Source organism: Cololabis saira, chromosome 4, assembly GCF_033807715.1.
Source record: "Cololabis saira isolate AMF1-May2022 chromosome 4, fColSai1.1, whole genome shotgun sequence".
NCBI classification, from domain to species: Eukaryota; Metazoa; Chordata; class Actinopteri; order Beloniformes; family Belonidae; genus Cololabis; species Cololabis saira.
Genome location: NC_084590.1, coordinates 31,637,214 through 31,661,322, shown reverse-complemented (window position 1 = coordinate 31,661,322; position 24,109 = coordinate 31,637,214). Strand labels below are relative to the sequence as shown.

Sequence of the window (24,109 nt, the reverse complement as noted above, 5' to 3'; positions counted from 1 at the left end):
AACATGAGAGGGGGGAGGAGGCCAGGTTTATACCCTGGTGCTATGTCAGAATATATTTTTCATAAAAACAGGTGCAGCACCACCTGGGCCACCCAAAGGCACCACTAGTGCGTGTGAGACACAGGGAATGAGGCAAAGAGCAGATTTACAGTTGATGCAAATTGTCTTAGCGGCACACCAGTTTTTTTTCCCCCCACTTTACTATAAAGTGAATACTTTTCATCCTCCAAGTCCCATTGCATGACTTTTCTGCACAAGTCAGCAGTTACAGATTAGATAGCCAGTTCAGTAGTATCAGGGGAACATGCAAATCACCGTGCTGTTAGGCAAGCCTGCATCCGGACAAACTGAACTGGAGCGTACGGTAAAAAGCACAGCTGAATAGGACAGTCTGTTCAGGAACATCTAATTTTCACAGTTTGTGGACACATTCATATCCTTAAAACTGCCAAATGAAGACTAAGCAACGGCAGATATGGGTTTGGGAAGCCTGGTGGCTTTCACAGACCTCGAACTAAAAAGGATTGTGGGCAGCGTGCATCTCAAGCTGACCTGTGACCAGTGTCTGGGACCAGACTAATCTCAGGTCGATCCAGACAGGCCGCTTGTCTGGGGCTGAGGACAGGTCATGACCTCTGTGACCCTGCTTCATTGTTACCACACTGGGGGTCGTTGTGGCTGATTGTCTGGTTCAATTCAATATTCCCCTGCTGTGGATAATGACCTGCGCTCTGCTTCCCCCTCCCCTGATCTGGTTCTCTTTCTCATAAAAAAAATTAAAAACAACACCCACAAAATAAGTGATTATTTTGAAATTTGCATTAGACTGATTACTTTTTATATTTTCAGTTAAATATTAGTTTTTAGATTACCTACTTAAGTTCCTGTCCAGTATGTTTTTAGGGGTGCTTTATCTTTTTTTGTTTTTATTTTTAATGAAATTATAAAGTCAGAATGTAATTCTGTGAAGAGTTGATAGCATATTCCAATTCAAATTATTTTTCCACCTCACATTTTGTAATTTTGAGACAGGACACAAACCACCTCAAAATGCATGCTGCTTTCCTCAAGCGGCAGGGGCGAAAAACATGCAAAGTTTTTTTTATATAAAATCAAAGCCATTTTAACAAGCTACAACAGCAAGCTACTACTTCTGTAGGACACTGGAGCTCTGAACCCCTTTGGTCCACAATCAAGTGCTGCTCCCCCATGCCCCCTCCACTTCCAAAGATTTATGACCATATAACATAACAATGCACACAGACACCATGGTCAATCCGTGTGTGTGTGTGTGTGTGTGTGTGTGTGTGTGTGTGTGTGTGTGTGTGTGTGTGTGTGTGTGTGTGTGTGTGTGTGTGTGTGTGTGTGTGTGTGTATAGAAGGGAGTGGAGGGGCCCAGGCACTTGGAGATGGATGGCTGGTGTGTAAGCTGCAGGCAGACAGCAGACAGGGCAGCCTGAGGAATCCTCCTGGGAGTATGGAACTCCCATTCGCTGTCTGTCTGCCCTGCAGCTAAACACTGCATGTGCACGCACGCACACACACATGCACACACACACGCGCACAAAGTTGTTTTACTACCACTGCCCCTGGCTAGCAATCTTTGGGGTATTTTACAACTGTTCCAACCCTTTCCTTTCGAACACTCTCGTACAGCATTCCTGACTAACTAAAAGAAAATTAAGAACTCAATGAATAATTTAGGCAACTTAGGAAGCATAGTGAGATGTAGTCTCAAAAAAATCTGACAGTATGTCAGTCCTAATGAATAATAAAAACTTTGTTTTCACGCTGCATTTCTTTGCACTACTTTCAAAATGCTACAAAAGCTGCCGTGTGAGTGTATGTGTGTTATTATGCAGACCATGAGTGCAGTTCACGCTGAGTACAGCTCAGCAGACTAGACACAGTCAACGTGGGCTGGTCTCCTGGTTGTTGAATAATGGATCAGAGACGGACTCTCGCTCAGCTTAATGCAGTCTGATCTGATGTGACTGATCTCCGCTGACTGGTGCGGACCGCAGAGAGCTGACAGCCCCCCCTATGGGCTGGTCAACCAAACACACACCCGTGCACATGACAGAAAATGCATCTCCGCAAATGCACCCAAGACGATTGGGGCATTTTTAATCAAGCACAGGCCATCACATGTTATGAACCAGCCTATTTGGTAGGCAGCCTTGATGCTTCTATACTTCCAACCGCCCAGAGTTTTAGTGCTGATTCCTATTGAGCCTGTTACAGCCCTGTAATGAATCCTGTCGCTCGTCTGGCCTGGCTCGGATTCCTCCTCCACATACCAGGGAGATGCCAGGGGCCACACAGACGCCAGAGGAGCCTTCCTAAATCACAGCCTTGTTACACTGATGAATGTGTGTGTCCTGTTCTGTGATCTCGGCTATCTGCCTATGTGTTTTTTTTGCCTTCACTTCTGTATACGTTTTCTTTGTATGTACCACTCTCTCTGCCCTAGTGTGTGCTTTCCTCTCCCGCTATATTTGTCTTGCTTCCCTGCGCGTGTTGCTAGTAATTTGGTTATACTTGGAAATAAGATTAGAGATTAATGTGTAGGGTGAGGTGAAATTAGTGTCTTTTGTATGCAGGTACAGTTCCCTCTGGTGCATATTCTCCAACATTGGGTGGGTTACTTGCTGAAGTCAACAGTCACAATCCTCATCTTGTGTTAACTATAATAGTCCTACTGTCAACTCTACTGAGAGTTGACAATTTTCTATCCACTGTCTACACCATTCATACATAATTTATGTCATCATCAATAATTCACCATGGTGACATTACCAATAATAAACACAACAATACTTTGTTTTCACTGTGAGGTTTAAAATGTGTTGCCTTGGTAACAGAGATGAAACAAATATTCCCAGGAGAAGTGATAGGAACAGGACAGAATTCCCCCCTGATCCCACTTGGTAATGTTGTCACACACACACACACACACACACACACACACACACACACACACACACACACACACACACACACACACACACACACACACACACACACACACACACACACACACACACACACACACACACACACACACACTAAAGAAAAAAAAAAAAAACTAGGTCAGATAATACAAACTCCTGAGGGGTTTTCTGTTTTGTCTCTTTAAGATTTCAGGGAAACTAATGGAGAGACTATTTTTGGGAGCCAAGCCTGCATCTCTGTGTTGTCTACTCATCCTCTGCTTTCTCAGTAAATAATCACAGCTACTTTAATAAAGAGAAGAGCAGATGCCGAGAAACTCTGAGGCAAACTGTGACTGTCAAAAGAATTGTGGGATGTGTGTGTGTGGTTTTGTGTTGGTGCGTGTCTGTGGAGATCTGATTTTCTCACCTCAGGAGTGGTCTTCTTGAACTCGCGGCTCAGGTCGATTAGTTTCTTTCTGGACTGTTCACTCTCGTCCTGTCTGTTGGCAAGCTGTGTGGCGGTGGCATCTAGTTCTTTCTGCAAACCAAAAGCAACGTTGTCAGTTTCTCATGGGGCATTTTGTGATATTATTAACTTTATAGTCATTACAAAAACATCTCTGTTTTCAGTTAGGATGAAAAAGACGGGAGCTGTTTACTGACGAGGCAGCACGCCCATCCGGCAAGCTGCAGACTACTCGCTCAGCTTCAGCTGAACCTGGCCGCAGAGGCAGAGAGCAGATCCACAACACCTTTGTCCAGCCAAGAAAAACCGCTCACAGCAGCGGTCTGATCTGCTACCACTGCAAGCAATGTCTGACCCTTTCAGCCTGTCAGTCAGTAACAGCCATGTCACGCATGTAAATTTCTCTAGCAATCCACTACTTTTAGTTTGGCACCTCGTACAGAATACAGGCGCTTTACAGCAATTATTAACTGTCATTTCCAAATACCTCCTCACTTCTCAGTAAAATAATAACAGGAAAATCATCAACAGTGTTGTCAAGGGTGAGCTTGGGCCCGTTTTTTACCCATTTAGCATTGTTGTTAATAGCTATTCATGGCACTTGGTCCACACTATGGGTTGAGCTCTGACATTAACAAGGCGACCAGGCCTTTTAAAAGATTGCATCTCTCTCTCTCCTGCCTTCTCTTTTTTCCTGCCTCATTTTTGAGAACTCTCCACACATCATCCGCTCACTCAACCAGCAGTTCCGTCTCCTCAGTTTAAATCGTTTTTCTTTTTACTCTGCCTTCCTCTACCCCTCCACCCCCTGCCTACTGTGAGTCTGCCCACCCCTGAGAGTGATTAAACGCTGCTGAGGGCCGTTATGCTAACTAACACACTAATCATTTAATACACACATTACCACAGGGGCCCTTGTGGCTCAGTCTGCAGACAAGGTCCCAAAACACACTCACACATACATGCCCACCTCCCTACATAGCCCACACACCCCTAGAACACATAAGAAAATACAATCCTCCAAAGATATAGTGTTAACAAGTACTAATTAGGAGATTTACCCCCCATCAGCATGAAGTTTAATTCCCTGACCAGCAGTGATCTTATTTTATCCACAAATAATGAAAAAAGAGCAATTGAACTTGATTGACTGTCTTTTGCAATGGATTTTATGTAGTAGCACAGGATACTGGATATTTAAAACAAGGAAAAAAGGGGTTCATTCGCTTACATGCCATCTTGCTCTGGCTGCCCATGGAGCAGTTGATGTAGCAGCCTGTCTGCCCATGGCCATGAAGCAGCTGCACTATCTGTTAGTGAACTCGAGCGTGCGCAGTAGCTTGAACAACGCTTGATGAAAGGAAGAGCCTAATAAATTTTAATCACTTTAAAATAATTGTCAAACCTGAATGCTCCAATTCATGGAAAGAGGTGTAATTACTAAACTGCTTGAAAAAAGCAACAGGAAGCAGGACACAGGAACCAGCTGGTTCAAGATGGCAGCACCACATTGTCATAAATGGATCCGACAGAATTATGATTCAATGTGTAGGTCCTTCAGTGGTACTTTTCTAATTGATAGGTATTCAAAATTCAAGAGTGTCCAAGAGTGGGGAGATAATGCTATTATTCATGCAACCATTAATAACTAAATATGTCGTTTGAAAATATAAAATCTCTCACTGTGATGTCAGTGATGTGAATTAAAGCTAACGCGGAAAACTGCAGATAACGAACAGAGTATTGTATCTTGAAGTGTAAGTAAATCAATTAAATATTAATATGCTGAAACAGGGCCAGCATCAATTTACTATTACTGCTAACTGTGTTTAGCTGCCATGTTTAAACTTGATCTAAATTATGGGTTTATGTAACCATTGCACTGCGTTAAAACTTTGTGTGTGTGTGTGTGTGTATATATATATATATATATATATATATATATACACACACACACACACACACACACACACACACACACATACATATATATATATATAAAATTACATTACATGTTATCTACTTAGCTGAGTACTATATTTCCTTAAATAAAAAGCTGAAGACATTGTTTAACTACGTACGGCATCAGGCCTTTATAGAAAATAGCCTTTTATTCCTTCTTCTCAATGTTATTAATAAAACTTGACTACACGATTACAACGGATTATTCTGATGCCTAAAGACATGGTCTGGAATGGTGCACAAACCCCTTTATTTTGTTTCTGTATACTTGTTCATATGTGAGTCAACCATAAATCCATTAATTCCTATAGTAATCCTATGATCTCTGCCAGACATGTAAAACCACGTTTTTTTTCCCCCCACTTCAGAAAATGCCTCAAATACGTTGAAAAATGTTCACTACTTTGAAGGATTTCAGCGAAAGATAACATTTCATGCCAGGAAGTTGGATAACCAAAAATACCAAATATAAACAAACTAAAAGGTTCGCAACTATTACTACATGCTTAATACTTACTGCAACACATTAGACATTATACTATATACAACTCTGAAGTGGTTCAGAATCAATCTGCCAGTGCAGCTTCAGAATGATACATCACTGGGACAAACATTTAACCCAATACAACAAAAGTTAAAAACTAAAATGATAATTTCATTAAACTGATTGTACATAAAGCTTTCATCTTTGGCATACACATTGCAATGACAATAATGCATCTCAATCTCATGTTCATCTCACAACTGTCTCTAGCCATTATAAGACACCAAGTGCCTTATTTGTATTTGGGGAAACATAGTAAAAGAAAAAAATATATACAGAGAGCCATCAGCTGTACAACTTTTCAGCATGCTTTCAGGGCTTCAACACAGAATGTGGCCAGTTCACATAGTCATCAATAAGATGTGGTTTTGGGCAGAAGTGAAATAGCTGGATTCCTCCACTGGAGCTCTGCTTCAGGAGGTCATATGCCAATCCCTGACGCCCTCAATTCTGTCCAATCCCTTTCCAATACCCTGCATATATCTAAATGTGTTGGCAAAAAAATGTCTCACTAAGCTAAATAAACACATCACACATAAAAGAGGATTGATTCAATGCCAAGTGGGCAAGTAATTATGGGCACGGTCTTATTCCAAAAACAGAAAAACCGGACCCTCAGATCAAATCAGGTTTTGACTATGCAGCAAACTGTGTGCCCACATCAGCAGACACAGGCAGACTTTAACACTCATCTTGCTGATAGAGCATAACATTGGTAAGAGCACAATCCCTGCGGTCCGCCCGATACTCACACATCAAAACTTAGTGACCATTAAGACTCATTTAAACCACATTATGAAAAGTTACAAAATACATCGCAGTAATATGTACCTTGGGAAATACTGCACAAATAAGTCCGGGTGGCTTCTCTGTTTAAGGTTATTTTTGAATGGTGTGTGTTCTTAGCAAACTAAAACTACGCTAATCATCAGCTGACACTACAAAGCTGCACAGAGGCTATAATTACATTTGGAAATTTCTTGTTTCATGTTTAACGTTTTCGCTTAAAAAAAAAAACATGCTGTTATTTAACAAATAAACTGAAAATCAGCTCCTATGAAAGTCATTGCTGTCTAAGTGTGTTCCAATAATGTCAAGCACTCTACATTTTCCTAATAATGACACACTTCTGTTTCCTTAATACGGGATATTAAGTTGATATAATGATGTACTGTAGAGCTGTTTGGCAAAGTATTGACAGGATGCCCGTTTGCGACTAAAATCTGATCATCTTTTCAAACAGTTTGAATTACTTACAGTGAAGACTGTCAATGCTAATCCTTCCAGTCAACTGATCCAGTGGAGCATTTACTTTGTAAATATTACTTCTGAAACTAAAGCTAGAAGATAGCTTCATTAGTAGAAGGCAAAACAGAAAGATGAAGACCTTCCATTTTATAATGACCGTAATGGTGACATCTGTCACCATCTATCCAAGTCAGAGCGGTGAACAGAAACGGCAACAGCAAGGGTGAGTAATGCCCTGCAATGTTTTAGTTTGAATAAGGAGGTCCTAAATCTGGCAAAGAATATCAGAAATCAGCTTCAGAAAAGGGATTCAAATACCTGTACATGATTAGGTAAATTGTAGTAAAGTTATTTAGGGTGAGATGGACATGTATCACTTGCCTAGTCATTTTCGTGTCACAAAATTTGGAATTTTCGTTTTAAAAAGCAGCCAATAAAAACAAGGAAGTAAAGTTATATTACATAAAATTGATGAACTTCCAAACTTTTTGAGAAAACTGTTAACGTCAAACAAGGTTGTTTCACAGGGACCCAAGCCATCTTTTTAATGTGTTTGACACCATGACCGTTTGATAAAGTTCGCAAAGTAGCCTGTGTGTGTGTGTGTGTGTGTGTGTACTCTCACGCACACAGACAAACCCACAATGTAAATACTTTATCACCCGTACTGATAGATTAGCACACCACCAGCGAGCAACAGCAGCATCCAGATAAACTGTAAACTAACGGTCTTATGTCCTATGTGAATATGCGTTGAGGCTGGTCAACTCCCTCTAGCTCTCCTTGGCCTGACTTTGAATTGTTTTAAATCTGGAAAAAAAAAGTATAATGTTCTGGGGTTTTAATTCATTTAGCCAGTCTCATTTACTCCAGCACTATTTTTAAATCTAGCTATGCCTGGTCCGGACTACACTGTCTAGTTTAGCAGAGGATGGAATATGTGTGCGCAGGGGAGACTAAGTGGGCTGTAATGTCTGTGTGATTGCTATAACAGCCCTGCTTGGCTTGGCTGGACTGGCCCACAGCAGCAGTCCCTGTCCTGGTTCATTTGGTCGTCTGGTCAGCTGTAAAGACGATTGGAACAGATTGCCAACACTCCCTAGAGAGACTTCAACACCGACTTGGCCAAGAAGCCTCTTGCACACTGCTCCACACGCGTGTGCTCTCACATGAATGCACAGACAGGCTGCTGCAGTAACTTTGGGAGCCCAGTCTTTCCACATTCTTTTGAACTCCGTTTCAGAAGAGGAAGTTGGTGAACATGTTTGCCCAGCAAAATTTGGCATGGTGAGCTATGTTTACAGCTAGTAGGGGTGGTTGGGCAAGATGGAAATTTGAATCTCTCCATCCTACCACTGTGAGAAAAATATGCATCACTGATAACAGTAATGTGTAAACAAATCATATTACCAATGGCCATCAGACTCTAGGTGCATGTATGTGAATTCAGCTCTTCTAATGAAATTCCTTCCACTCATCTGCAGGCAGAGAGGGGCCTTCTATCTAACTAATTTGCTCTAATCACTCTAATGAGCCACAGGTGATGATACAGTGAGACTGATTAATTAAATGGGAGGCCCCAATCAGGCATGTCTGATTATGCCAATCATATTGACTAGAGACTAAATGAGATAACAGGAGACAGACCCACTTTAATTGAGGTATCAAAACTTTTTTCGAATTCCTTATACCCCCACGCTCTAACGATGTCGAGACAGATAAGCTAGTGGAATGACAACAAAGTTATTGTTATGTACACAGTATGAAGTCAATCTGCAGCTGCTGTCTGTATTGCCACAGTGACCAGGAGTGCACACAGAGGAGATAATACCAAACAAGGATTGGCTTCAGACCTTATTCTCTGCAGAATAATTGGGAATGTGAACACTACAAAACACATTCTAATTTAGTCTGCCGTCAAACATGTCAAGTAGCCTGCCACTACTCCTAACCCAAACAACACATATGTTAAATGCTCCACATTCTGTATATGTTTTACGCATTAACCCAATAGACTTAACAACTCTGAATGAAACATGTATATATATATAAAAAAAAAAAAAAAAAAACATATCTATATATATCTACATACATACATTTTTTTTTCTTCTTTTTCCCAGTTATACAAAACAGCATAACAGTTACACTACAGTAGGGACTGATATTTGAGAGTAAATATTAGCCCTCCTGTCTTCATCACAAAGTGAGAAGCATTTTAGGCCGTCTTTGTACTTCAGATCATGACACAGATGTATAAGAGATGAAGTTTTTTGTTCTTCCAGTGCAGTCACTAATCTTTCCTTTTATCGCCGACATGTCTGAGGCTGTTATGTGGTTATGATAGTAAACAGTAAAGGCGTCTGGAAAGATGTCTTATCTGAAATCTACGAGGCCTACCTTTCAAAGACCCACTCCTGCCCCCCCCCCCTACCCTCACATCCCTGCTGAGCATTTCTTCTCCTATGTGGCGGGCTGCTCTGTATGCCAAACCTCCTGTGTGGGGGTGGAGTCATGGGGTGGCGGCTCAGTCAGGAGCGACAGCCACGCTTGCTACGACGACACGGTACATGATCACAGATCACAGGCACGCCCCCTCAAAACACAGCACAACAGCAGCAAAGATAAGAGACTGCAATTCGGGCTGCCTGCTTGCCTTTCCTACCTTTGACACAGCGGCTTGCAGAACTTTAAATATGCCAGCAGATGCTGTTTTCACTAACCACATAGGATTTGAAGACACAAGTCATATCCTCCCAAATCTCTGTTTTTGCTCTTCCTCTCCCCCACTGGAGTAGAAGCCACAAAGTTTTCTTTACCACAAGCTAACACAATAGTTTCACTGTGACAACTGAGCTCTGAACACTTTTTCTGGGGGTTTGTTTGCAGAGCGGTTGGGGGCGGGGGGTCAGCCTCACACTCTCCACGGTCTAACAAGACGCTTGTGCTCCCTGAGCATTTTGCTCCTTTTTTTGAACACAGATCCATATCTACCAACAGCACAGGAGCTGTCAAGACTCACCTCAGTGATGCTGACGCAAGTCTGGATCAAAAACAGCCTTTTTACACCGCAGCTTTGTTTGTATTGATCCATGTTTCTCTGCTCAGAGACTGGTTGTTGTTTTATCTCCCCAACATCCAAGCCTCAACTCTCCTGAAGCTTACTGAGAGCTAGTCATTATTTTGCCTGACCTATTGTCTGACAAGGGGATTCAGAGGCCTCGACTGAGCCTAAATACAAATATAATGAGACTAAGATAGTTTCTCGTATAGAGGAAGTGCAGTTCACTTGTTCTCATTTGAAAGAGTTCGAATTTAGCTAGAGGCCTGTGTCAAAAGGGTGAGTGGTGTGGAGAGTGCAATGGGAAGAAAGGGGTATGGCGATATGCTAGAGTGTAATGCATTGGTGAAAGGGCAAGATTTTTCATCCCTGCGTTTACAGGGTGGAACGGCTAGGATATTGAGATCTGAGATAGGATCAGAGGGTAGTGAGCTGTTTCAGCTACGATAAAGGCCAGGCATTACAAACACAGCACTGATAGAGAGAAGGAGAGAGAACCAGAGAGACATTGAGAGAAAAGGAGAGTATCACACCTCTCATCCCTGAATTAATGCCTCCATTTTACCAGGAAACCATTCTGTGCCAGTGAGAGGAGATTGGGGATGGGATGAGTGCACAGATACAAACTTTAAAAAAATATTTAAAAAATGGACAACTGCGATCATAGAGAGGGGCGATGGGGATTAATCAAGTCTGGAGGAAGAGTGGGTTCTCCTGGCTCTATAGCAAAACATCCAAGCCTGAGGGCCAAGATGTTTTGCAGGCAACTTGCACTGTGCTATTAGTTTGTATGACATCAAATGCACATGCAAGCAACCATCAGTGAATAATGACAGAGTCACAGGTGCAGGCTAGCAATGTAATGCTGTAGACATCCACACCTTCCTGCACTCATTTGCAGTCTATTTTTGACCTAGAAAGTCTATGACCCTTGACAATGGAGCAGTGTTCAGAGTTGTTAGCCTATTTGATTTGTTGTAATTCACTTAGATTTCCATATAAGGATGAGTAGCAGCTTCACGCTGTTGGCACAGCTCAAGTACAGTGAAAAAGGTGTGCATCATTCTCATGTGTCTGTGGTACATTAGAGCCTTGCTCTGCATGGTGCCTTTTTTCCACATTTTAATTTAGCCTACACTATCTGTTGTATCCAGTAATTTTCTAGACGCCTGATGACACATCAGCATGAGTTGTGCCACAGCCTATAAAACCAGCATGTTGATTTCTGAGCATAAATTAAAAGGGTATATCAAAATGGCCTATTAGGTTAGACATATCTTTGTGTCTGGATTCCTTAATGTGTTCAGTCTGAGCTGTCACTACTTTTTATAATGTGGCCTTGCCTAGCGACTTTGTTTGACACCCATGGTCTATACGATCAACGTCAACAAGACATGTCCTGGGGCTTAGTCTTACTCAGCCTTTTATGAGCAAGAGGGTTTTTTTGCCCTGCTTGCAGGACTTCAGCAGAAAAGCCAGCGAAACAGTGGGAAGGAGAGAATGAGCATAGCTAATCCTTGCCGTAATGACAGAATAATTAGATTGCGTTAGGCTAAGTAATGAGTTGTAATTATATCATTTATTCTGTGTTGAGAGAATGTGATATAAAGCTCACACAATGAAGGAAGAGGAATTGAGCTCAGTGGGAAGTAAGAAGGAGCATGTGTAAGAGCTCAGGCTCTTTCTATTGATTGATCCAAACATCAAACGAACTGCTAGAGTAATGGGAGGAGTGAAGGACAGCTAAAAGCTATTTGGAGCCTTCACTGCATAAAAGACTTGACCTGTTCCACACACCCTACATATCAAAACCATCAAACAGCAATCAATAGACCAAAGCGGTCAACTCAACAAACCGTCACCCTACTAAAACATCAAACCCCCAGCCCAAGCGTCAGATGATAGGCTACACTCAGCTTATCCATTACCATCAGATAAAGAGGAGATAAAACACAGAGCCTAATCCTTTCATGTGTCGTGACAGCCACAGCAGCCTCCGAGGCATTCCTTCAGTCTGGCTCTCAAATAGTTTTATGGCGGAAGGCAGCCATTCAGCCAGCCAGCCAGCCAGTCAGTCAAGGCTGTTCTGGTCTGTTTGTCTTATTTCACAGTTTACACGCTGTTTTATAGGTAGTTATTATGGTCGCCATGGTGATACCATACATTTTTATGGTCTTTTGGTCTGAGGGCAGAAAGAGTAATAAACGAAAACACACACACAAAAATAAAGACTCACAAAACACACGACTGCTGCAGAAAGGTCTCCTGTCCCCTCCCTTCCTCCCTTCCTCCCTCCCTCACTCTTTATCAGTCTTGCCAAATGCCTATCTCCCCACTTTCTGCCTCATGTGAAACATGGATAGGCTAACGTAGATTTGTCCTTTCTCATTCCACATCTGGAGCTGATCAGAGGGCCTCCTGGAAGTTGAGGCCTCTGGGCCTATTAATAACCATACTGCTGAACTCAGGGTCAGACAACAGTCAGCGGATGAGCCTGGGTCCACTAAACACATAGTCCCTTCCCCCTATCTCAAGAGGATAACTCTCACTTTTAGAAATGAGATAGGAGGCTAGCAGCATAGCAATGAGCATCCAATTTAAAGATTTAACCCAATCATAAAAGGGGCTAAAGCCACCAACTCACTTAGGCACTTTTCTTCCTCATCTTCAATGTCCAAACAAGTTCAAGTTCAAGGAGGCCAGACCTGTTAAATGCCAGACAGATGGTATAGCCATCATCTGTTAACTCTAAAGGTTAGGCCAGTCAGACGTCCCAGGTCATACTAAGGCCGTCAGGGTCACACCACCTCTGAACCATGGCTCCAATGTGACAGCTGTTCAGATCAAAGGTTAGGGTGAGGTTAAGGTACCGGCTGATGATCTTTAATGAATTTAACAGCTATTGGGCATCATTTGTTTGAAATTTCCCACATTTCATTGGGCAAAAATCATTGATGTGCCCCAAGTAAGTTTGAATTAAGCATCAGACAGTTCCTGTGCAAAAATAGCAGGGTGCTAGCATTTGAATTACTGCCCTAGACTATGACTATTTAGTTACATTTTGCAACCATTTTTGAGGGAGTGTGACTAACACATGGAGCAGTGTCACTTGACAAAAATAACATTTTTAGTTTGAAGAAACAGTGGAAACTGTTAGTCTGGAGTCTTGATTTAAAATGAAGCTGGTGTGTACCATTTCAATTTAAGCCAGTAAACTAACAACATGTCTCCTTTAAAAGGCTACACCTCAATAAGTGAAACTGCTCACAGGCGGTCAAGCATACAGCCCCTGAATAGTTGCTAAATTTTCCTCACTTCAGCAAAGTTTCGCCAAACCTACGTCAAAACTACAAAGCAAACCAGTCAAGACTAAAACCCACATAAAGAACAATCTGCAAAGTATAACCCACCCCAATCTAACACACACGCACCTGTGAATACAGGGTAGTTGAATCATCATAATCGGCGGTAGTTTTCTGCTGAGCCGAGCCAGTAGTCTTGTGTTATTTTTAGAGGTCTGACACAGAAGCAGACCGTCCATTTACTTTGTGAGAGGGCAGTGGGACCATTACAGCTCTGGTAGCTTTTAAACTACCACAATGTGAAGGAGCCCAACATAAACACTGCAAAGGTGTGGACGCTTTTAGAAATTAAGGCAAATGAAACTGATAGCATTACTTAAACATTAGACTCCTTTTAACAAAATATGGTTGGTGAATATGGCACACCACCATAATAGCACCACTAAACTGATGTTAAGGTAGGGATTGTAATATAATAACTGTTCTTCTTCCTCTGATAGCTATCAAAAAAAAAGCAACAAAAGGGAAAATGAATGTACCCATTTCATATTTTGAGCATTATAAATTAAGCTCCTGGATGGAGCAACAATGAGAGAGAAGAAAGAGAAGAGGGAGACAGTAAAAATAAAGGTGTGAGAACGGAGGTTACAGGTTGAAGGCCATATCCCCATCTGAAGTGAATGATGGATTGAGCCTTTGGGCTGGCTATGGATCCAGCCACTGAAGCCATGATTGACACTGAAAATTACAGAGTGAGCTATTAGCAGATAGCAAGCCATATCATAATTCAATCCCTACACCATCAAAGTGCACCAATATCATAATTCAATACCAAGAACCATTAGGCTGAAGCGCACCAATATCATAATTCAATCCTGAGGCCATCAGCTCTTGCCAATATCATAACTCAATACGTGGACCATTAGGACACACCAATAGGCCTATTAGAATTCAATACCTATGGTCAATGATCTAACAGGACACCGATACTGGAGTCACGAGTTGACATGGGATAAGGTCTGCAAATAAGGCTCCTCAGACTCTTTTTAGCCCAGATGCCTTGATATCAGTGAAATAAACAACACTAAAATTAGTTAAGGCGAGCGGCTCACTAATACATCGCCTTCAGCAGACAGTGAAGGCCACAGAATACTTTTGCAGAAAAAAAAAACAACAAAAAAACAAAACACACTTCAACAGGCTTATGCTGGGGGGACATGTTCAGGGATAAAATGAGGCACACCATTAGCTTCAAATGCAGCAGTGCGCTCAGCCAAACCTGTCAGAAAATCTGGGCTCTAGTGTGTGACTGCAGTTGGTCTAAATTATCACATTGTGGTACCTTGTGGGAATGAGACCATTTCTTGTTCTGGTCGGCTGCCTTATTTTATACTGATGTTAACATTATGTCCAACTCTTAAAAATGTTAATTTAATCCAGTCTCGGTTTGCTGGGTCATCAGAAATCCGCACTTTAACAACCAATCGAATGTTTACTCAGAGCTCAGATTTCTTTGGCCGCGTGAAGTCAGTTCTCACCAAATTTCTCATTATTCAATGTTATTCTTCCCACACAACTCCTAGGTTTCCACACTTAACTTCAATCTTCATGTAGTGTATATGAAGTGTAGGAGAATTTTAGGGAATGGAAAATTCACCAGAAAATGATGCTTTAATGAAAATAAATAATCAATTAAATTAAGATTTTGTATTTAGTAACTGATGAAAATGCTGTTACAGCAATGCCAAAGAGTCAGCAATAAAGCATTTTACTTAAAAAAAAATATATATATATATATATTTTTTTTTATATATATATATATATATATATATATATATACACACTTCATATTAATAACATTTTTACCAAATAGTTATAACTGTTCTCTTTGGGATATCAGGAGCATGAAACTCCTACAACCATGTTTGTCAATTCCAGTTATTGAGGGGTGCTGTCCTACATGTTTTAGATGCTTCCCTGCTCTAACACATTGAATTCAAATGGATGGGTCACTATCAGCTTGTCATTTACCAGTCTATTAATGACCAATTACTTTGAACATCTAAAACATACAGAACAGTGGTTCTTTAAGACCAAAAATTACAAACCTGGTCTTGAAACAACAGCATACCTTCCTGGGCTTTTTTCTTCTTCTACAATTTCGTTTTACAACGACAATAAAAGGCATTCAATTCAATTTTTCTAGTTGCACTTGTACTGTAAAAAGAAACACTGAAGTGATGTAACAGCCAAAAAATGGCTGACAATAGTGAGCATTGGGTTTTATTTTAACTTTTTTTTAAAACACTAACAAAAGAACTGTTGGCCAACTTTACTGAGGTTTACAAGGTTGTTCATTTTCTGTTTATTTGTTTTCCCCCTTTCCTGTGTAATAGTGGATTCTGGTATAGTGCTTGTGCATTCAACCAATCAATGTGTACTTCGGACAGCTGACGCAGTCTTTGCACAGTTACATTTCTACCAATTCCTGCACAGTCGCAATACAGATGGTTCCCCTCATGTTAATAAGGCTGTTACTCAGATGAAGCTAAAAAGATTTTTTTTTAAACACATAAGTTATATGAACTACATCTGTCAATACTTCCTTTGGTGTGGACCTAAAAAAAAAAAAGAAAAAAAAGTGGAAGTTCCTCCTCTATTTTTAAAACGCTCCTGCAGTCCATAAGCACCTACTGTAAACCGAGTAAGTCAGGCTAAAAGGCAATGCAAAAACTTCAACTGGGACACAATAAAAGAGTCATGCAGGTACACAATCACACCTGTCTAAGCCTCAGGTGTGATCACTGAAAACAACTGCTGAGAAAGCAAAGTACACCTAGCCAAAAGCAACAAAACAAGTTGGGCAACTGGTCGTTGTGGTAATGCACATACAGACCTATGCCCACTCCTGACATACACTCACTTTGGGTCTGCCCTTAACTTGCCAGTCCTTTAGGACATTAACACAAATGTTCCCTCCTAGGGACTCATATTTTGCAAGGTACAACTTTATACTTAATGTTGAAAGATGAGCAACATACTTTATGTACAGCTTGGAGACAACATACTAAAGTGTGAGCTTGATTTTTAAATAATTTGGGCATCATAACCCAAATATTCTAAAGTAAACCTACAGACAAGAGATAATATTCTAAAGTAAACCTACAGACAAGAGATACCCTTGTTCTTTTCCCAGTGGCTGGTAAATGAAACACCACAATAATGGATGCATCTGTCATCAGATACACTGAAACTCTATGATGCTATAGGTGAGAGAAACTCCAAGAGGGCCTGTAAATAATGCCTGGCACAAAACAGGCCTCTGGAAACTGTCTCCTGTGCTCGTGGCGCTACTGTAGCTGTTGTGGAGGAGGGGTACAGATGTCTGACTACTTTAACTCTTTTAGTGTGACGGAACAAAACTGGTAAAGGCAAACTGTTAAGATGTTTTTAGCAACTGCAGGCTACACCAAATACATGTTCTACATTTCAATTCTATATACTTGTTCAACATTAACAGAGTACTGCCATTTTTGTTGTTTTCTTTAACTTCATGTTAAAAAAAATAATACTAAAAAGAAAAATCTGATCCCAGCTGGTAGAAATACAATATACAAAGACACCTATAAAGAGTTACACCAGATGTTATAGATTTTATTGATGTAGTGACTGCCAAGACATAAAACAGTCTTATTTTATAGTAGCTGTCAAACCCCTAAAATACATTTTTATTTTTGGGATTTCCTTTAAGTTGTGCTTGTTTAAAATATGTTGCTCTAACATTTGGAAGGCAACTGGGAAAACAACTAAAAAAAAAAAAGGACAGTCAACTGATTATTAAAGAATTACAAATTCAACACTAAATCAAACTGGCAATATATTTCCAGGAAGGTAGCCTCCTTGAAAGCTCAATCTTTTTGTCAGTAAAAATGGAACAAGAGATGTTTTAGTGAAAATGTAGATACTAAAAACAAAAACGAACCCAAAAAAAAACAACTATGCAATGAAAGCATTTCAACCCTAATTAAAATCTTATTTCCTTGTGTTCGCAACAGAAGACTTAAAATCAATGCTGACAGAAAAAAAATGAATGAAACTCACTTTTCAAAGTAAGACACTTGCTACTTAACTGAGTATTATAAACACTGTTATTAAGATAATTGCTAGTATGAACAAACAAAAAGGCAGGGGGGGTGGGGGATGTAATTATGTTATAATCAATTCACAATGTTGGATTTGATCAAATCAGGTGGACTATTTGAAAAGTAATCAAACTAAATCCAGTCACATTAATGTTTGTTGCCCAATACGAGATACAAAATGTTTAAGTGGAAAAAACATTTTTACATAATTAATAACAGATTTTCCATTACACACTTTTCCAAAAAGCTTCAATATACATTCTTTTACACTTCCTTTAAGAACTTTTATCTTTTGTTGAAAAATCAAATGACAATGGTTGAAATTAATTTCACCATGAAGCAAACTTATTTGCTTTTTCAGAGTATGGCTTTTACTCAGTATTAGGATTGCAAAATTCCGGGAATTTTCAAAGTTGGAAACTTTCCATGGGAATTAACGGGAATATATGGGAATTAACGGGAATATATGGGAATTAACGGGAATTAACGGGAACAAATAAGAAATTTACAGAATTGAAGGTTGGCCCTTAACAGGGAACTTAAATATAGTTGGGGGAAATATATTGTAGCATAGTCTTGGCTAAAACAACCAGATTTAATGCAAGTACACTCCTCAATCACATGCACACAGCACATTGCTTACTGCAGGGCTATTGAGGCCACGCCCCCTACATGCACTGTGCATTCCTCCATCACATGCACAGGTGATTTCTTGAAGCCTGGAGGCCACACATTTGAGCTCAAAGCACAAGACTATTGAAGCCACACATTTGAGCCCACGGACTATATAAAGTCAAGTACGTTTTGATAATATTATGGGGTAAATATATTTGATCTATAATGGTATTAATGTTTAACTTGCAAATATTAAATAAAAATGTATTAACACAGTAGCTAGCTAGCTGGTAAGTTAGGTGCTAATGTTTGGATATGATACAGTTTGTTTAAATTACCCCCAATTTCCAGTTAATTCCCATAAATTCCCATAAATTCCCATAAATTCCCAATAATTCCCATAAATTCCCATAATTCCCATGGAAAGTTTCCAATTTGGAATATTTCGAAAATTCCCCAGCTTAACTTCCCATGGAAAGTTTCCGGAAAGTTTCCGGAAATTTACCGGAAATTTTCCACCCCTTTGCAACCCTACTCAGTATAAAGCATTTCTTTTTTAATTAGCCCAGTGAAAGTGTACTTAAAGTAGATACTGCCTAAACCAATCACTTAGAAGTTGGTGTGTTTGAGCATTTGCTGAGAATTACCCACCAATAAGGGGAAACTGGAAGTTGTTTTTTTCTTTTCTAGGAGCTGCAGATATCTGTCAGTTGTAGGAAGTGCATCCTCCACACATTTACACTACAACCCCTTAGAAAGTGATATGGCAAAGACTCAACTGAAACGGGCCGAGGACAGACCTGAGACCTGACATGCACTCGTCCTTCTGTCTGACTCATGCTTAGGCGCTCACCACCACACAGTGAAACCTCAGTCCCATTGCCAGGTTTTGTCACTGGGCAGAGAAGCGGTTGGCTACAGTAAAAGCATGACGTGATGCCCCTTCCTCTGTGCTCCCCCAGCCTGTGCAGCAACAGAGGGGTAAAAATATCCCACCACTGAGTTCAGACAACCAGCTCATAAATTAACACTAAAACTCCTGCAGACAACAGCAAGCCAGTCGTTGAGAGATTTATACCACTCAGGTTGCCACTGACCACGGCTTGGGGGTCAGGTTACAAAACCCTTTTCCTAAATTTACCCCATTAGGAGGTAGTGAATAAGAATGGGGTTTAGATCAGCTTTCATCCAAGTCACTATTTAGCCATCCGCTAAAAACATGGTGAACTATTTTTCAAAGTGGCTCTAGGGTGCGTTTTTCCAGGAAACGTTACGAGGTGAGATGTAGCCTATTAGGTCTAGATTGGGAAGCATATAACTGGGCAGTCTGTTCTTAATTTCTTAGGCTTACATGGAAAATACAAGTTGTAGGTTTAAGCAAAACTATTCACTCGTATCTTTAAGCTCGCCTGTAATGAAGCGCGATCGCTCATTGCTCTCAAGTAGAAACACAATGTTCCAGCAAACTGCTTGGGAAGAGAGGAGGAGAAAAAAAAGGAAAAAGAAAACAGGAGAGAAGAGTGATGATCCCCTCTAAAGAAACTCAACTCTGTAATGGACAGACAGGGATTACAGACGTTAAAACCTCCTCCATCTGTAATTCACTGTCACCCTGCCATCATCTCTGAATCACTGATCCACTTTGCAAGTGTGCAAGACCTTGCTAAAAGCATCACTGTTGCACCCATTTGTGTTTGTAGTGGTGGGGTGGAAGAAAAAAAACGGAGGAAAAAAAGCATGCAGAGACAACTTAACAGCTCACTGCATTTTCAAAGCACTCTCTGTCCTATAACAACCACCTAGCTAGTCTCTTCTGCGGGGAATGGGACATACTGATCAAATAGGATTTTAATGAACATCAGCATTCGGAGTCTGAGGAATAGATGTTATGATGGTTTAAAGCTACTGACGTCTATGTTGGGTTGGATTTTCATCTTCAAAAAGAAACAAGAAAAAAGCAGCATTCCTTTGCTGGTGCACCACACACAGACAAAACAGATTGCAAGTGTGTAGTTAACACCGTCCATTCGATCACATGGAAGAAGCAAAAGAGGAGGCAATTGGCTGACAGGGCCATGCGTAGGCTCTGATCATATCATGCTAACCCTAAATTATCCTCAAAAAATGGATAAGAAAAAAGGTTCTTCTCTGAAGGCTTTCCTCTAGGAGCCTCTCAGTGGGAGGGAGAGTAAATAAGATGTCATCAATAATAGACAGTGAATGTTCTGAGCAGTTCTGCGCGTACGCATGCACACACACACACACACACACGCGCGCGCGCTCACTAACTCACGCATACACACCAGCTCCGGCTGATTCCTATCCTGCAGACAAGCCTGCCAACTGCCAGCCTTTTTGCACACGCTCAGATTCACTGTCCTGACTAATCGCTTGTGATAGGGGGCCTTTGCCATAATTACCCAGGGCCTTATCACAAACTTATGCGATGCATTTTTCATGTCCTGGCTGCTGGCAGTGCCTTCACTGTCCGTGCTGGCAGTCAATCCACAAGAAGAAGAAGGAGAAAAAAAAAAGAAAAAGAAAAAAAGACTGATCTCACACAAATTCACACACACTCGCACAGCAGTTCAAACTGCACAAAATAGGTGAAATAAGGGTGAAGGGCCAAAGACAGAAAAAATATATAAAAGAGGGGGAGGGAAGGGGAGGCGAGAGAAAGAAAGATTGGGGGCAGGAAGGGGGTGGGTGATAGATAGTGAGGAAAGACAAGAGAAAGCAGTTTCTTTTTTTTTTCATAATGCATGATAAAGGGGTACAAGTAGGAGGACCAAACAGGATCAAATAAATAGAAGAAGTGAAGCCTTGATGATGTGGCATAAGTGCAGCACAAAGCCCACTGGGAAGACTTGTTCACTGTCCTTTTGTCTACCCAGTCATAGGGGCATCATGACCTAAATAAAAGTTTAAAGCCCGAGCCTGTGCAATTCACAAAATAATGTATGAACAATTGGGCTAGTCTACATAATGCAATCTTATGTTAATGAAGACAGCAAGTGGGCTACTAATATTCATAATTTGTGATTTGAAATTCAGCAATGCATGTTAAATGCCACGGGAAAACACAACAGTACCATTGTCTACATGTCTTGTGATAGGTCAAACACGCTCTAATATATTCACACGCTGAACAGGCCCAAATATTTTCCTCATATCCTCTCCCGTGTGGCGAGGATCTCCTCCGTGCACGCCGAGATTAGTGGCGTGTGCGAGGCCGGGACATTTCTGGAGTTCATCATAATCACAAGGTCACGATCTATCACATCTCTAGCATTCACGGTGGTTGTTTTTTTTTTTTTTTTTTTTTTTTTTTTTAAATTATGTCCCGTCAACAAGCCCCAGTCCGGATCTGTCCACTTCCACGGACGTGGCAATGTGTGTCAAAGAGAAAAAAAAAATGAAGAAAAAAAAAAAAAAAAAAAACTGTGAATACCATCAAGGGAGATCAAAAACACAGAAAACGAAAAGCAGAATCACGGGGAGATTTCCCAAATAAACTGTCCCAAAACCGCTAGCCTGATAAGGCTGCTAAATATCTCCATCGGGCTTCAGCCAAACTTCCTAATTTGACAGATAAACAGAGAAACAGCCCCGAGCAGCGGTGTGCTGGTGCCCGTCACAGCGCCCCCGCGGACTGAGTCGCACTAGTTCCCCCGGATCCCCAGCCTCGCAGCGGCTACCGCCGCGGCTAACCGCGGCTACAAAAGTTGAAGAACACGCAATAAAGATGACCAACCGAGGGCTTGGGGCTGAAAGCCCCGTCGTTTTTAGCGTTTATTTCGGCCGCATCCCCCCGGCGGCGTCAACCCCGGCTTGCCCGGTCGCCGTTGTCCGATCGATGTTGAATTGAACAAAGAGGATCAATTTCTGATCAGCGAGAGAGCCACTTTCATCGATGTGAGGAAGAGGTCTTGAATTCTCTCCCCGAAACACCTAAGAGACGGCGGCCGGAGCCGGCACGCCGAACGCGGATCCCCGACGGAGGCGAGGGCGGCCGACGGCGACCCGAGGAGAGGCGGTTTAGAGCGAGGGCTGGAACTGACCTGTAGTTGTTGTAAGTCAAAGCGCTTCCAATATTGAAACATCGATCCTGCATTGGCCGCCATCTTGAGACATATTGAGACAGGAATGAGATGCTGATAGAGCGCGCGGGGGTTGGAGTTCAGTGGAGAGGACCGGGCGCCGGGAAAACCCGGACTGGAGCGGCGGCCGCCTGCGGCCCCGGACAGTGGCGGAGTACGGAGCGGAGTCACTCCGACGAGTGTCGCCTTAATAACGCCATTATAATTTCTTAAATAGCCTTTTATCAACATTCAGATATTACAGGTAAACAATCGAACAGGGTTTGCGTTTACCTTTAACTTTGCAACGCACGAAATCACGTATGAACGAAAAACGGATTAGGAAATATGAGATTTTTTTTTTAATTATTTAGGTGGTTATGTGTTCTGGAGCACAAATGGCATAAAAATAATAATAATAATAGTAATACTGAGACTGCATGGACGGATTGCGAAACATCCGGCCCCTGGGCACGGTCGTGTAAAAGGCCCCTTACATGCCCCCACTTGTTCAGTCTGCTGTAGATTAACTATAATACTCCGAGACAGAAGGAGACACAAAACAGCCACAGACAATGCAGATATGATTACTTTGTGACTCCAGCTGTTTATCTCCAAGTTCTTAAACATAATGTAATCTAAAAAAAAATTTCTTTTGTTGTCACAATGTATCTGATTTTTGGGTGTTTTCCTTTCTTTGTGAAGTTTTATTAAAGTTTAAAGTTGTTTTGTGGCATTTTTTGTGTCTGCCTTTATTGTGCTACCTTGTTTATCTCATTTTGGGGTTTTTGTATCTTCTATTAGCCATTATTTTTATATAACTGAGGTAATTTTGTAATTTTTGTCTAAACTGTTGTTTTTGTATGTCATTTTTGGTAATGGTCAAATTGTTTATTTTGCCTTCAATTTTGTTTTTTGTTTGTTTTAATTTAGGGGCTTGATTTCCAATTTCTTTTTATTTTGCACATATTCAATCAATAAATCAATCAAACTATGTTTGTATATCACTTTCCAACTTGTGCAAATTATTTTACGAGACTAAAACATCAAAAATAAATAAATAAAAATAATACCTTTTACTGAAAAACACATCTATATAAACACAACCACACATACATATGTTTAACACACTCACCAACACATACCTATCTCATTCCAGCATTAACAGTAACAATTGCTTAAAGTAAAAATTCAGAAAAGTGATTTATTGACAATAATTTCATAGAGACTGCTGTTTATGTTATTTTTCAGTTTCTATGCAGTTAATGCCTCTCTATCACTTTATGGGCATTTCATGACACATTTTGGTCTGTTTAACTTTCTTAGTGGTCATTTTTTATCACTGTTTTTTAAAATGTATTTTATATATCTACATATTCATTTTATTTCTGGAATTCGAAAGGGGCCCCTTGACTTATTCAGCCTTTGAGCCCATGTTAAAGAAGGCCTGTTGAGTAATCTGACCAGTTATTGTCCATGTACATCTTATCTAAAAAGAAAAGTAAGTCCACTGGAAGAACATTCAGGACAAATGTTTTCTGTAAGGGTACTGTGCAGAAAGACAATTTCGACCCACAGCAAATAATTTATTGCATCAATAAGCAATTCTGCAGCATTCAGCTTCTCTGTCAGATTTGGACCAAATCTTCTTTTTGAGAATTGTAGTTCAAGGAAACAACTTTTCTGTTATAACTTTATTAATAAAAAATCTAACTCGCATTTGAAGAATAAACATGGTGTTTTTGAGAATTCTGATC

At 40.8% G+C, this 24,109-nt stretch overlaps 1 protein-coding gene across 4 annotated transcripts in view; it reads right to left on the bottom strand.

Annotated features, from left to right (window-relative positions):
- Positions 1 to 22,486, bottom strand: part of cux1a (cut-like homeobox 1a) — a 59,745-nt gene extending 37,259 nt beyond the window's left edge. For all 4 annotated transcript variants that reach the window (XM_061719441.1, XM_061719442.1, XM_061719444.1 and 1 more), the window contains exons 1-2: positions 22,335 to 22,486; positions 3,364 to 3,474 (exon numbers count right to left, since the gene is read on the bottom strand). In XM_061719441.1, coding sequence (XP_061575425.1) covers positions 3,364 to 3,474; positions 22,335 to 22,397 — 174 coding nt within the window. In that variant the 5' untranslated portion in view covers positions 22,398 to 22,486. The remainder of the gene's footprint in view (positions 1 to 3,363; positions 3,475 to 22,334) is intronic.
- Positions 22,487 to 24,109: the final 1,623 nt, after the last annotated feature.